Source organism: Myodes glareolus, chromosome 13 (assembly GCF_982192425.1).
Source record: "Myodes glareolus chromosome 13, mMyoGla1.1, whole genome shotgun sequence".
Taxonomy (NCBI): domain Eukaryota; kingdom Metazoa; phylum Chordata; class Mammalia; order Rodentia; family Cricetidae; genus Myodes; species Myodes glareolus.
Window position 1 is genome coordinate 62,979,556 of NC_142038.1, and position 15,436 is coordinate 62,994,991.

Consider the following 15,436-nt stretch of genomic DNA (forward strand, 5'->3'; position numbering starts at 1 on the left):
TGTCTAAAATATTCTGGGGCAAGATTACCTATGCACTGATTATTATTTTGGGTTTCTCTTGAGCTCGAGGCTGAAACACAGGTGAAGTCATTTTATGTTTTAAGCACAGCCCTCTTGTACCCATCAGTCCAGGACTCTAGTTATCTGAAGTCATTGGTACCCATCCCCGAGGTCAAAAGCTATAGCACTGTCCTGGGCTTATCTGTTTCTCACATCTGCATTCAACGGGAACTAAGTGCGGTGCCTGTGTGCTCTACCATGAAGCAACATTCTTAGTCTCACAAATGCCGGTTTATCTTCAAAATCTACAACTCCACGTTCCCCTGCTGTCCCAAGCCCTCTCATTCACGGGTATGGAATGAGTCCCCTTGACTCAAGCTGCCACTGCCCATCCTAATAGGAGGTCCTCCACACAGCGGCCAGAACAGCAGCACTGCGGTGTCAGTTCACCTACTTCCTACCCCACAAGCCAACTTCCCAGTATACTCAGATGAAAGTCAGAATTCTCACCACTGCTGCTAAACATGCAGTCTGGCTCCTGACTGACTCTCAGACCTCAGATCTCCCTGACTCCTTACCATGCTCGCCCAAACAACCTTGCTGGGTTTCCAGCATGCTCACAGCATCTGAGAGCCAGGGCCTTCCCCCAACTGCTCACCCATAGATTGTCCTTTGGGCTTTGACCAAATCTCCCCCTTCAGGTAGGTTATTCCCTGCTCAAGAGCAGCCGCTCTGCTTGCTTAGTATCTTTATAGCTCAGTCTGTTGCTAACTTAGACAATTTAAAATGTTTTTCTTTTATTTATATGTATAGGGGTTTTACCTGGATGCAAGTCTGAATACCACATGCATGCTGTGCCCACAGAGGCCAGAAGAGGGCACTGGATCCTTAGAACTGGAGTTAACATTTGTGAGCCCTTATGTAGGTGCTGGGAACTCTTCTGGAAGAGCATCAAGTCTCCAGCTCTGTTTCTTACCTGGTCTTTTTCCATCTCAACCTCCAGCAGCTCTATGGGGACAAGGAGTTCAGCATTCTAGGAGACAGTATGCATTCAGTTAATAAACGACAGCCACCTGCAAACAGCAGGAACAAATAGTTGGTTTGGTATTTTTGCCTCTCCTTTCTGTTTCGTGTCCTGCAGGGTGCACTTCCTGAACAGTCATGCCATAATGGAGATCACAGGCATCCTTGCTTTGTTCTTGATTCAAACAGTGAGGTCTCTAGCGGCTGTGGTTAAATATAATGCTGGCTGTGATCTCAAGGAAAATTAAGATGGAATAGTTCTGAAAAGGCATGTTAAGACACATACTTTACCCATGTCTTGTTGGGGGATGTTTTATCAAATAGCCACTGCACCCATAGCTACTTGACTTCAAGTCCTGTGCTGTCTCTGCAAGTTACACTGACTTCTCTCACATGGCAGTTCCAGTATCAGTTATGAAGCGACTGTTCCTTTCCGTCCCTGCAACCCCCCAGAAAACACAGTACAATGCTGAGACTCAAGGCTGAGGACAGAATGGTAAACTTCACTCCCCCCTCCCCACCAATTTTTCATGTGGAGGCCATAGGGCCACCTAAGTTCTCATCCTTTAGGTCCCATCACCTTGATTTTTGATACGGTCTCTCTAGTCGGCCCGGTGCTCACTAGCTATCGGCCATGAGCTCAAGGGGTATGTCTCCAGCTCCTGAGCCCTGGGGTTACAAATGCATGTCACCACATTGGTGTTTTCTGGGGACCAAATTCAGGCCCCTATGTTTGCATGGCAAGCACTTTCTCCGTCAAGCTGACTTCTCAGCTCAAAAGTGACAGGCTCATTGATGCCAGTGAGGCAAAGGTCACCTCCACTTAAAGCTGATCCCAGCATCGGAACAGGGTGGGGGTGGGGAAGGGCCCTCTGTTCGCAGTCAGCCTTTCCCTTTACCTCCTTGACATCAAGGATAGTGGAACTTGTCACCTGCTGGAGAGGAAGGCTACTGTGCAACCTAGCTGTGGCCTTACTGAGGCTTTAATACACCCTTGTTAATAAAGGTTTGAAAGTTTCATTTTTTTTAAGTTAAGCCAATTTCAGAGGACCTTTTCTGCCACACCACTTTGTATATAAACTATTTATGACTACTGATATAAATGGAAGCAGCTAGCTAATAAACCACGTTAAAATGTGAGCATTTGAGAAATGGCTCAGTGGTTAACGAACCTAACTTTGGATCCCAGTACCCACACCAGGCAGCTCACAGCCATCTGTAACCCCAGCTCCACGTGATTTGACGCCTTAGTCCTCTGTATTCACGTGCACATACCCACTTGCAGACATGCATCTCCACATATAATTAAAGATAAATCTTGAGAATGCCGGCTCTTTAAAGAAATCACTGTGTAAACCGACTGGTTTCGAACTCACAGGAACCTGAGTCTGCCTCTAGACTGCTGGCATCAGTGCCTGTGCCAACAGGTCACCTCCCACTCTTTCCATGCAGGTTTACAGCTGAAGAAACCTCTTGTATCTAGCTTGCTATCCACATTGTTGCTGTCCTGTCCTATAAATCATCACCAATTCCCAAGTCTACCATCGTGTTCCCTATGCATTCCTGAAGGCCGTTTACAATTTTACATCTTATATTTAGAACTTTTACGTACGCATATGTTCTAGGATAAAGATTCTTGAAGACACCATCCTTTCCCCCTCCTAGTGTATGGCGAATCTTAAAATGAGGTAGCGCTCCCATACTTTATTAATGTCTTGGTTGCATGTATGTCTATGCATCATATGCATACCTGGTGCCTACAGTGGCTACAAAAGGGTGTCAAGATTCCCTGGAACTGGAGTTTCAGACATTTGTAAGATACCATGTGAGTGAGTGCTGGGAATTGAACCCGGGTCCCCTTGAAGAGCAGCGAGTGATTGTAACAGCTGAGCCAACTCTCTAGCTTCCACCCCATTTTATTAAAAACGAAAAACAAACAAAATTCTTAGCTATTCTTTCTTTTCCTTTCCACATAAACTGCAGAATATTTGTGTAAAAAATAGTTTTAAAAGATCTTTTACGTCTATGTGTGGAGATGTCCCATCCGTGCAGGTGCCCAGAAAGGTCAGAAGAGGGGATCAGATCCCTTGGAACTGGAGTTTCTGTAGTTGTGAGCTGCCTGACACGGGTGCTGGGAACTAAAGCTGGGTCCTCTGGATGCACAGCAGGTCTTTGGCTAAGCCAGTCCCTGCATCTATAGGAACTTTTTGAGGCCTAACTTTTTTAGATTTTACTGTTGTATTTTCCAGTTTGTGCACACTTCTCCATTTATTAACATCTTTTCCACTAGCAGTGTGGATTATGTAGTAAAACTCCTGCGTCTGTAGTTGGGATAGCATGCAATACTCACAGAGGCCAGAAGAGGGCATTGGACCCAGAATGACAGTTGTGTGCTGTCCTGCAGTCCTCTCAAAGAGTAGCAGGTGCTCTTAGACACTGACCCATCTCTCCAGCTACTTTTTTAAACCTATGATACCGTATTTTTAATATTGGCTACTAAAGATGCAAAGTATCTTTAAAAGTATTTTTTAAAAGTTATTTATGTTAGTTATTTATGTTTGTCCACATGTATGTATGTCTGTGTACCATGTGTGCATGTGGTGTTCAGGGAGGCCAGAAAAGGGCATCGAATTCCCTGGAACTGGAGTTATGTACAACTGGTGGTTATAAGTCACTATGTGGGTGCTGGGAATCAAACCTGTGTCCTCTGAGAGTATCTAGTGTTCTCACCAGCCTAGAGTATCTTTTTATATATCACATCATATCTTCTTTGGGGAAAGCATATTTAAATTTCTTACCCACCCCCCAAAAATGGCATTATCTCCTTACATTATAGATTATACTTCAGACACAAGCTTACCAGATACACATTAACCCAAGTTTTGTCCCATTCTGCGGAATACGGTGTCCTTCGCCCCCTCCCCCTGTGGTGCTAGGCATTGACTCCAGGGTCTCACCTATACTAGGACTCTACCCCCAGCTACATAGACTTCTGATGGTGTCCTCAGAAGAACTTTTAAGTTTTTAGAGTTCAGTTTATCTTTTCATAAACACGAGACCGAAAACCCCACTACTTTTGCTGGAGCTTCAGTTTTTTTGTTTTTGGAGACAGGGTTTCTCTGTAGCTTTGGAGCTTGTGTGCTGCCCTGAAGTTAGGCCTCAAAAAGTCCCTATAGATGCAGGCTTAGCAAAGGACCTGCTGTTCATCCAGAGGACCCAGCTTTAGTTCCCAGCACCTGTGTCAGGCAGCTCACAACTACAGAAACTCCAGTTCCAAGGGATCTTGGAACTTGCTCTATAGACCAGGCTGGCCTTGAACTCACAGAGATCCGCCTGTTTCTGCCTCCCGAGTGCTGGGATTAAGGGCGTGCACCACCACCACCTGGCTCATGTTTTTTTTAATCATTCTAATTTTTTTTCTGTGAGAAGCATTTTATTATTATTGAAAAATTTCCGCCTCCTCCCTACCTCCCATCCCCCCCTACTCCAATCCAAAGAGCAGTCAGGGTTCCCCGCCCTATGGGAAGTTCAAGGTCCTCCCACTTCCATTCAGGTCCAGGAAGGTGCACAACCAGACAAACTAGGCTCCCAAAAAGCCAGTACATGCAGTAGGATCAAAACCCAGTGCCATTGCCCTTGGCTTCTCAGTCAGCCCTCATTGTCCACCACGGTTTTGTTGTTTTTAATGGTATAAGATTACTTCTTGCTTAGTTGTCTACAAACCAGAAATCATAGGAACAGAATTCCATTAAATTATCTTGGTACTCTTGAAAATCAACTGATTACACTATAGGTTTTCAGGACTGTCTATTCTGTTCAGTTAATCTTTTAGTACTCTAGTTCTGATGATTTTACCTAACAATTTTAGGATTCACTTGTCTTTTTCTAAAACATATTTTAAAAAATGCCACTTGGGATACATTAATAGGGTCTGCACTAAATCTGTAGGTCAGTTTGGAATTTCTGTGGTTAAGACTTCTGATTTGATCTTATAGTCTGCTAACAGTGGCCAAAAGTCCAGTCACTAAATCACTGCTGAGAATCCTGAACAGTGGAAAGTCAGATTCAGGTGTGTGTCAAGCAAGACACAATGAAAAAACGAACATTTCTCAACAAAGAAACTAACTACAGATCCCAGGGAGTTTAGAGGCAACAAGAGAGTCAGCTAGAAGGAACAAGGGACTGAAGAGGTCAGAGCCCGTGAGATCACGCCCTCATTAAGGACAGAGCACTACCATTCCCTCAGGGAATGAATTAACTGCATCTTTTGCTAAAAAAAAAAAAAAAAAAAAAAAAAAATCCATCCAATCATGTGGGATCTGCCACTATCATTTGTTTATCCTATTCTACTACTACACTTACTGACAAAAACTTCAGTGCAATTGGGATGAGTAACGGTAAGCCTCCAACTCTATATTTTTCCTTTTGAACATTATCTTTGTTATTCTGTATTTACTGTATTTACACACACACACACATACACACTCCTACAAAAAGCCTTACGAACTTTTATTCTATGACTCTACAGACCAGTTGTGGGAAACTGATGTCTTAGCATACGAAACCCTTAAACGAGTATAGTCTTCACTGGGCTGCTGCTCTCTGGTTCTCTCCCCATGTTGCTGTAGTTTTCAGAGTAGAGGTATAGAACTTTCTTAGACATCTGACTTCATGTATAATTTTATTTTTATTTTATGTGCATCGGTGCTTTGTCTGCATGCCTATCTGTGAGGGTGTCAGATCTGGAGTTACAGACAATTGTGAGCTGCCATGTGGGTTCTGGGGAATTGAACATGGGTCCTCCGGGAGAGCAGTCAGTGCTCTTAACGGCTGAGTCATCTCTCCAGCCTTCGGCATCTGACCTCTTTAATGGTACTGAAAGTATATATCTGAAACTCAGAACTACCTTAATGTATACACATACACAAAGCCTTGAATATCAGCCTCACACTCTGAATGAACAATTCTTAGAAATTTACTAAGCAAAATGCTCTTTAATACTAAAGAAAAAAAAAACAAACCAAAAAACAGAGGACGGGAGCCTTGCAAACGGATTTAATGTCCAAAAGGAGTAGAGCACTCTCTACACACCTGCTCTAGCCAGCACTCCAGAAAACCTGCCTAGACGCCTTTCTTGTCGGTCCTGGAATTCAACTCCCTTTGGTGTGCTTCTTGGAGGATGAGGGGAGCACCAAGTCCTCCCAGAAAACAAAGACAGAGAAGACATGACCTACATGACCGGCCGGACAGTAAGTAAAACAGCACTTACCAAGGTACCAGTTAGAACTAAGACACGTTCAAACAGACTGTGACCGATGTGGGCTGGAAAGATTTGTGAGATTCAAATTATCCTGGCCAGGTTTGGTGGTTCATGCTTTTAATCCCAGTACCCAGATAGAGGCTGAGGCAGGAGAACTGCTTGTGAGTTTAAGACTAGTCTGGGCTATAGGGTGTGGCCTTGTCTTAAAGAAACAAAAGAGATCTTTATTTGTCACACTTCTAAATATGTCACTGGCCAAAATAAGCCCATCCCCATCCTTTAATTTCTTTTTCATTCCTTTTCTTCTCAGTTTGATTCCACAGAGATGAACATCTGCCTAATCCACAAACAGCCGTGATGAAAGAGTCCATTTTACCTTCAAGTAAAATCAACGGAAGGCACAACTACTCAGAAATACTTTATATTTTCAAAGTATTTAGGAATATTTTAATTAGAAAAATAAAGGCAATGAGATTATCTATCAGGTTCTAAAAGTACCCATGAATTAAGTCACTCACACCCCCACTTAAAAAGTAAGACAAAATTTAAAATCACAATGCTGTTAAACTTTTACAATAAGGAGTAAGGCCATGCTATGCTAGGGTACAAAAATCTGTAATTCTGAGCATGAAAATAATTTATTAGACATCTGACTTTTCAAACATTGGGCCCACTGGAAATAGAATCAACATAGCTCACAGAGGAGAAAAACTATTCCAGCCAACACTTGCTTCATTTCAGATTTCCTGGGGAGTCTCTGCATCCTGGCGGACAGCTTTACCCCAAGCATCTGTATGTTCGATGCTGATCAAATGAATGATGAGAAACTGGGCAAATGTCACTGGTAATGTGACTTCCAGGACCATTCTTAAGCATAAGAAACCGTACTTCCTGCAGTGAGTCTTTGATAATCAAAGCACAGAACCCCATTAACTATACCCTGACAAATAGGAAGTAGAGTGTATGCATATTCTGGCCAGTGGGATGCCATAGAAAAATGTCACAAGGAGATTTCTGTGAGACCAAATGTAAACTTTAATTAACATCAACTTTTAATAGGTGATTCTGTCACTAAAAACCAGAGGAAAGAAAATCAGTTAATGAAATGGAGTTAGGGAGAAATGCAGGACTGTAATATGGACTCAGCTGCACTTCCTTGGCTAACTCATTAAAAAATGCCAATTAAATATTTTCAGTCAATTTTTATTTTTTTTTTAAAGCAGCAAATCAACATCACAACTCAAGCCTAATCTAAATGTGCACCTGACAGGGAAGCACACGTTTGTGTGGAGTGAAAAAGGTTTTCAAAAAAGCCCATCAGATCCACGATCTCCACACACCCAAACAAACAGCCACTCTTTGTAAGTTGTGCGAAGTGACTCACAGGAACTGAGGAGGTGCTGCTGTGGAGACAAATCTGGAGTCAGTAGCAGGAGTCTTGGGGTCAAGTTAAAAAGTGGAAAATGTGGTAAGAAACTGTGTGGAGGTTGGGGGACAGGGTAAGAGAGAGTCTGTAAGCCAGTTGACTCTAAGAGCAACTGATATCTCTAACTTTTCAATCGAGACCAGGCATGTTAAATCTCCAATTTTTTTTTTTAAAGAAGGCAATTAAAACTTACAATTCCAACAGCCCACAAAACAAATAAAAATATTGTAAAAAGGAATCAAAACTGTATTCAGAGCTCCACCCCCATCTCATTTTCAGCACCCCAAGGAAAATAAAAGCATCCATATGACTATCACAGATGAAAACAAAATAAATGTCACTGGAATCAATTTTTCCCCACTGAGGTATAAAATCTATATAGAAATCTGATACTATAACAAATTGTACTTCTCATAATTCTGTTTTAATTTCCTTTAAACCCTGTTTGATATAATTTTTATTGTTGTAAAAATGTTTTCATGATTCTGAACCTGGTTCCAGTTCTTTTCCACTTACTTTTCTATCAATATTTAATATTTCAGCTACTGGTTCTAATCAGGAGATCTCTTCTTCAGGAGGCACATTCAGCAGACACGGCTGACGCGCACGACAGCTGTGGAAGGTGCATCTATCCAGAGAGCACATTCTGCGCCTGTCTGGGATCGGAAGGCCACTCGCCACTGTTCTTGATGAAGACTCTTCCAGTCTTGTAAACATCAGTGTGCGCAGTCTCACTACTTTGCAGTCTCGTGTCCTGGGACAGGAAGGCTGGTTCACAGCAAGTGAAAAGCTAGAGGAGTCTGAGTTTTAATGGCTGATAAACCTTACATCCCACAGAAGAGGAAAACACTTCTCCTTTTTTGCTACTTAAGAATGTGGCAGAAACGTGTGCTGAGGTAGCCCAGTCAATCCTTATTTTTTTTCTTTCATTTTTCTTTTTGTTGTTGTTGCTGTAAATTTGGTCTCAGAATATTTCTGGAAGGGTGACGTTTCGAAGAAGCCACTGCTGGGACCGGCTTCCAGTGCAGTCTCTAATGCTGGGCACCTGGCTGTCCTCTTCCGTGGCTTTATCCAGGCACTGGTTACTGTTCACATGCTGCAGGGTTAATTTCTGAAAGCAGCAGGGGAAACACACATCTTAACTAGAAAGTGGAGGAAAAAAATAACACTCCAGTCCCCTTTGGAGACCTGCACCATATCAACCAGGCTGGCCTAGAACTCCAAGAGATCCACCTGCCTCTGCCTCCCAAGTGCTGAGATTAAAGTTGTGCACCACTGCCGCTGCCATACACACTGACAGACAGACAGATAGATACACACACACACACACACACACACACACACACACATTTAGCTTCCTTAAAGCAAAAAGAAAAATCCAGGCCAAGTTAAGTGACTACTAACATTCCCTTGAACATATTTCCAAACAACTACTTCAATTTTTCCTTTATTTCTCTGTGATAAGACTGCAGTGATTCTAAACTCTAAGATTTTAGAAACTTGGGTCCTTCTAAAGATTCAAAATATAAGAATGCTAGTGTGGCTGAGATACACTACAATTAATCATAAGCCTAGAAATCAACTTCAGAAATCATCCTTGTGATAGAGAAAGGTGTTGTGGCATACAAGAGCATAGAAACCTAGAGAAGACTGGTTCATAGTCTAGACAACCTGGGTTTTCTCACTTGAAGATAAATATCACAATACAATATACATTTTGAGAAGATTCTGGAAGGCAGTAACAACAGGTAACAATGTAGAGCCTCACATGCAAAGGACAGCCAGAGAGGGACACGGCTATCCACCTCGGTTGCTTATGTTTTAGGTCTGATACTTTCATGCTGATTTTTAGGGTCATTTCTAAAAGGCAAGACAAATAAGAGTAAATTCATTGTCAAAACGGTCCACAATGAATGTGTTCCAGAACAATGAATCACTGGTGTGGGGTGCAGGCTGAGTGATACCCTAGTGAGTCAGATAGCTACAATGCTAATGAACACATAGTTATTGGATTCTTTACTCCTGTCTTGACTTTAACGTGAATCTTTTCTCTGCAAGACCTCACTTAAAATTTTTATATTTTGCCAGGTGGTGGTGGCGTACACCTTTAATCCCAGCACTTGGGAGGCAAAGACTGATCTCTGCGAGTACGAGGCCAGTCTGGTCTACAGTGTTAGTTCCAGGACAGCATGGGCTACACAGAGAAACCCTGTCTCAAAAAACAAAACAAATTTTTAATTTTACTTTATGTGTATGAGTGTTTTTTGCCTGTGTGCATGTCTGTATACCATGTGTGTGCCTGATGCTTTCAGAGGTCAGAAGAGGGAGTCAGATCCCCTAGAAATGGACAGTTGTGAACCAGTATGTGGGTGTTGGGAATTGAACCTGGGTCTTCTGTTAGAGCAGCCAGTGCTCTTAACCACTGAGCCAACATTCCAGCATCTGAAACATCTCATTTTCATGATGCCTCTTTTAATACTTCTGTTAATTTGAAATATAACAGAAACTAATAACTGCATCCATCTACTCTTCTAGTTCTCTATTACTCTGTGCTGTGTCCAACTGAGAACTGGTAAATAGCTGTATACTGTAGATGTTACCGTCACACTGACCGAGGTTCAGTATTATCTACTTAATTCTCACAGATGCACGAGAACTGAGCCTCGAGGAAAGTGTGCAGCTGCGGGCTGTGATGGCACGAGCTGTTCTCCTGCGGGTGCTGTGTGGCTCTCTGGCTGAGGAGAAGCTTTGTAGGGTGGCACAGTCCAGCAGCCAGCGCTCAGGCTCTACATGCATGCCACTTCATTTCAGCCTGCAGCTCCAGTTGAGACAAAACCAGTGCAGAATTAAGGACATGTTCAACATTCCACAACTCCCTACGAAGCGTGCTCATGGTCAAGATTACTAAAAGCGGGAAAAACCAAATACAGCAAAAACTGTGACTGGGCAATTAGTTTTTCCAAGACAGGGTTTCTCTGCGTAGCCAGGGCTGTTCTGGAACTCACTCTGTAGACCAGGCCGACTGCCTTTACCTCCTTCGTGAGTGCTGGGATTAAAGGCGTGAGCCACCACCACTCAGTTCCTTCCCAATTTCTAAAACCACCTCTCTTCACCACCTTTTCTGAGACAAAGCCTTGCTATGCAGCCCAGGCTGGCCTCAAATAACTCAGTCTACCTCCATGTCCTCTGAGTGCTGTGATCCTAGGCACGCACCACCACATCCAGTTTTCTAGAGTTTGTAAATGCTCCATGCTGGGTACTCAAGTGCTCAACATCCAGACTGAACTGGTATTATCAGGAGGTAAGCCCCGCAGGAGACCTAAACACGGGGAAGAACCTTGCTCTAGACAAGGCTCAGGCTGATAGAGATGCAGAGCTCCAAGGCTCCAATACTGCACTTTGTCATCACAGAACTCAGCAGACACCTAGGTAACACTGGCAAGTCTCCAGAGAGAACATGATTCAGGCACTGGGCAGGCAAGTGACACATTTTTAACTGCAACTCTTGAAGCAGAAGATAAAAGCTTCATTACTTATTACAAAGGCTACCTACATAATAGAAAAAATATTCATCTACTTCCTGCATCCAATCTCTAAATGTAAATGGGTCTCGATCTCCATGGTATTTCAGAGGAGACAGGACAAGCAGTAAAAGGGAAGAAGCTTATTGTCAGAGTATACATTTTATAAAGTACATAATATAAACAAGATTTAAACATGCATGAACGTGCAAATTTAATCAAATATAGTAGGGTACTAAACAAAGTGTCTTGGATCAAGAATTAAGAATCCTGGGTCTGAGATCTAACTTAGACCATCTACCCACTGTGATACCAGGAACAATTAATTTTTACCCATGGAAGAGTGTCCTAGATTTTAGTTCTAGGGTTTGTTATGGGCTGCTTTCCCCCTCCAGAGCTCCCTCTGGAGTTCACTGAGGCTACTGTGCTAGCCAGGCAGCTTGCCTTTCCCTTTCCTTTTCACAGTTACTAATTCAGAAATACTCCCCAGTAAACACCTCAATAATTAGTTTTATCCTGAAATCTGAGAGAAACCAGCCTAAGACATAATTAATTTTATCTCTGGGAAACAAGCTTTGCACAGTGATGTGAAGTTTAAACTCACACGTGCAGTCGGTTGGTTCTTTGTAAATACTAGAAGCCCTCTCTATTCTCCTGCACCTCTAATCGACACTCACTTTGCAAATGTTCACTGAGGTAGGACTAGCCAACAACTATTCCCAACCTTTGGGTCTTGGTCATCTCACACTGCAAACACAAGAAAACCAAGCACTTACTTTCCCTGCCTTCCTTATGGTTCACTATAGGACAAATCTACAAGTCCCAAGAAATAAGCACAGCTTGTCAAGAGCGTTCCAGGAAAAACTTATTTTCCTGAAAAAAAGAGTAACATATCTGAGAGTAAAGCAGCCCATGGTCCTTTCTTTCAGAGCTGAGATTACAGTTAGCTTAAACATCAGAGTACGCCTAATCTACAACAACAACTATATACCTGGAGACTTGTGTTAAAAAAAAGAATCATCTACTCAATGGAGCTACTTAGTAGTTTAGTACTGCATAGGTGATATACTGTTATATTCCAACAAACTGAAAATAAGGAGCCTTTTCATTTTAAAAGCTGTTGTCACACTGGTTATGTCCCTGACACCTGCTATAAGGAAATAGATATTGTATATCCTTTAAGGCAAGAGACAGTCATACTCACAATGGCAGTAGCACACATCCAGAAACAAATAGAGAATGTTTGAAATATCTAATGGCTGTAATGACTGTACCAGTTACTATGAACCACACTAGCTATAAATCTGCCCATACGCTGTAGCTTCTATATCTATAGGCAACTGGGGAACTCACCACTGGGTCGTACTCCCAGAGCTGGTTGCCTTTTAGATGGTGGCATTTGAGCATGGTAACTGGGCCATTAAGTTTGGAAACGTCCAAACACAGGTCATCGGTTCTAATTTCTTTGTTGGCAGTATAAGAGAAAACCTAAAAAGTAAACATAAACTTACATAAGTAAGCTTTAACAGTAAAAAGAAATTAGTCCGCACTTCAGATACCCACATTTCTACGTTTGCAGTGATGAGACAATGCAGACATCGGGAATCAGTTTCAACAGAGGGATAATGAGCACATAGATACAAACCGTTAACTCCAAGGTTAAACTTTGCCTGGACTACTCTGAAAAGAATCAGCAACTACTTCAAGACACAGGATTCTTGTACATTGTCACAGTAATGGAGAATGAAAGACTGAGAAAAGCTACACCCATTTTACACAGAGGAAAGTAAAATTCCACATTGTTCTCTGGAGGCTGAGTGTATTATTAAGGGCAGTCATTTTTTTTTTCCCTAAAAAGGACAAAATAAATTTTGTGTTCAGTAATGTTAATTCAGTGGTTTAAGAGACCCTACAAAAATCTTTTATTAAAAAATCATTAGAGGTAGGTAGATTTTTGAGTTCAAGGTCATCCCAGTCTACATTGAAAGCTAACCAAGGTTACACACAGTGAGTGCTATCTAAAAAATAATATAGTATCAATCATTAGATGGAAAGCACCGTTCACCTAATACTTTCATTATTTTTTAAATATTTAAAAATGTTTCCTGAATAATGTTACAGGAGTAAAAGAACAAAGTAAACCAAAATCAAAAGCTGTTTTAAAAGTTTAGTAAGGATACTCACCTGATTGCCTCCCATACCATGACAATTGAAAATTCCAACCTTTTCATTCTCTTTTCTAGCCATGTTATCTAGACACTGATTTGTTTCCACATTTCGTATCTGTGGGACATGAAGACATCAGGAGTTAGGATGTAGGAGCCTAACTAAAGAAAGAGGTCCATACAGATAACACAGAAGCCAACCCTTTATTATTTCTTTTCATTGTTGTTGGTTTTTTGAGACAGGGTTTCTCTGTGTAATTGCCCTAGCTGTCCCGGAATTCACTCTGCAGACCAGGTGCCTCCATCTCAGAGATCTGCCTGCCTCTGCTTCCAGAGTGCTGGGATTAAAGGTGTGCACGCCTTTAGATGGTGGCATATGTCTTTAAACACAGCACTTGAGAGGTAGAAGCAGGTCTCTGTGAGACCTGCTCCTCAAGGACACAAGGTATCCCTTTTGACAATCCCCCTGATGACTCCTCAGGAAAATGAAGACAGACATTTTCTGGCCAAAAGAGCTTTGGAAGCTGGCTTGTGTGGAAGCAGCCACGCGGTGGTGCGGATTTCACTCTCCATTAAACATTAATCCACTCCACAAAAGCAGTTTAACCGTGTCATCAGAAGAGGGATAGCTGAATGTTTGTACGGCACTTAGACTTCTGCTTTACATGAAGTGGATGCCAAAGCAATGTGAGAACCATTAGAACTGCCTGAATCAGTGTCTGCTCTGCCTTAACACCAGCTATCCCAGGAAGGTCAGGGTTCGAATCTGTGGTTGCTTACAATAGTCAATGGGTTAACAACTATTAGCTATTATGACGAAACATAACATAACATTATTTTGGTTTCAAATCCTACAGTACAAGTTCAGGAAGGCAGACTTGGTTAAGACAGACATCTTAATAATCATGCCCCAGAAATGAGACTTTTCACCTGTAGGTGCCTGGTCTGTAAAGACCTGGCAAAAAGAACTATAGGCTATGTTTCTGAGGCAAGAATACCAGATGGTAAAGTCTATGCCACTTGGGAAGCCAGCAGATAAGAAAGAGGTCAACTTGCCTTGGCAACCACGTACCACGGCTTGGACATGTATCACCCTTTAATTTGTTGGAACTCAAGCCCAGCTAACAATGCTTAGGCATTGTCTAAAATTGGGTCAGTTCAAAAACAGAAAAGAAAAAGAAAGGAAGAAACAAAAAAAAAAAAAAGAAAAAAGAAAGAAACCACTTTTCATTCCTTAAAGGAGTGACTGCTTTACGTCCTTCAGAGGCATGTTACTCAACCTAGATTTTACTCACTCAAGGGGAGAATGTGCAGGAAGGGAGGGGGTGATGGGTTTACTCACTCACCAGCATCAGCTCCCTTCGGGGACCTCTGTACTCAAACACAGTCTAGGTTTCTGTTTGCCCTCTTTCCCAAGCTTCTATCACTAGCAGTCCCTGCCTTACTCTCAATCAATAATCTGTATTCACCTGAAGTCATTATTTAAGAGGACTTCTCAAGCATCCACACAAACTACCACTCTCATCTGACTTGTACTTGACTCTACCTCTCCTTTCTATTCTGTCCCAAGGGACGAACTGCTTGTGTCCCATCCTTTACTTCCCTCCGTGCTGGATCCCATCTCCTAACCATTTAAATGCACGATGCCTACCCTGGGTCTTTCTCTTTTTTATATAACATAAAATTTACCACCATAGCCAATTTCAAAGAGTCAGTTCAGAACTGCTAAGTCCATTCACACTGCTATGAAAAAGATCTCTAGAACCTTCCCAATTTACAAACCTGAACCACTTCAGCCACTAAACAACCATTTTTCCTACCTCTATCAGTCTGTGGTAACTACTGCTTTCTGTCTCCATGCACACAGCCACTACAGGTTCTTCCCAGAAGTGAAACTACATTATTTTTGCCATCATTCTATTTTACTTAAGGAAAATGTCTTCAAAGTTTATTTATGAGGTAATGCATATATGTCAGGATGTCTGTTCTTTTGAAGGACTGAATGTACATGCAACTTTCTGCTTATCATTCCATTCATCTG

At 42.1% G+C, this 15,436-nt stretch overlaps 1 protein-coding gene across 1 annotated transcript in view; it reads right to left on the reverse strand.

Annotated features, from left to right (window-relative positions):
• Positions 1-6,688: 6,688 nt before the first annotated feature.
• Positions 6,689-15,436, reverse strand: part of Galnt1 (polypeptide N-acetylgalactosaminyltransferase 1) — a 38,718-nt gene continuing 29,970 nt past the window's right edge. The window contains exons 10-12 of the mRNA XM_087896220.1: positions 13,415-13,513; positions 12,584-12,718; positions 6,689-8,820 (exon numbers count right to left, since the gene is read on the reverse strand). Of these exons, the coding sequence (XP_087752346.1) occupies positions 8,674-8,820; positions 12,584-12,718; positions 13,415-13,513 (381 nt within the window). The 3' untranslated portion in view covers positions 6,689-8,673. The remainder of the gene's footprint in view (positions 8,821-12,583; positions 12,719-13,414; positions 13,514-15,436) is intronic.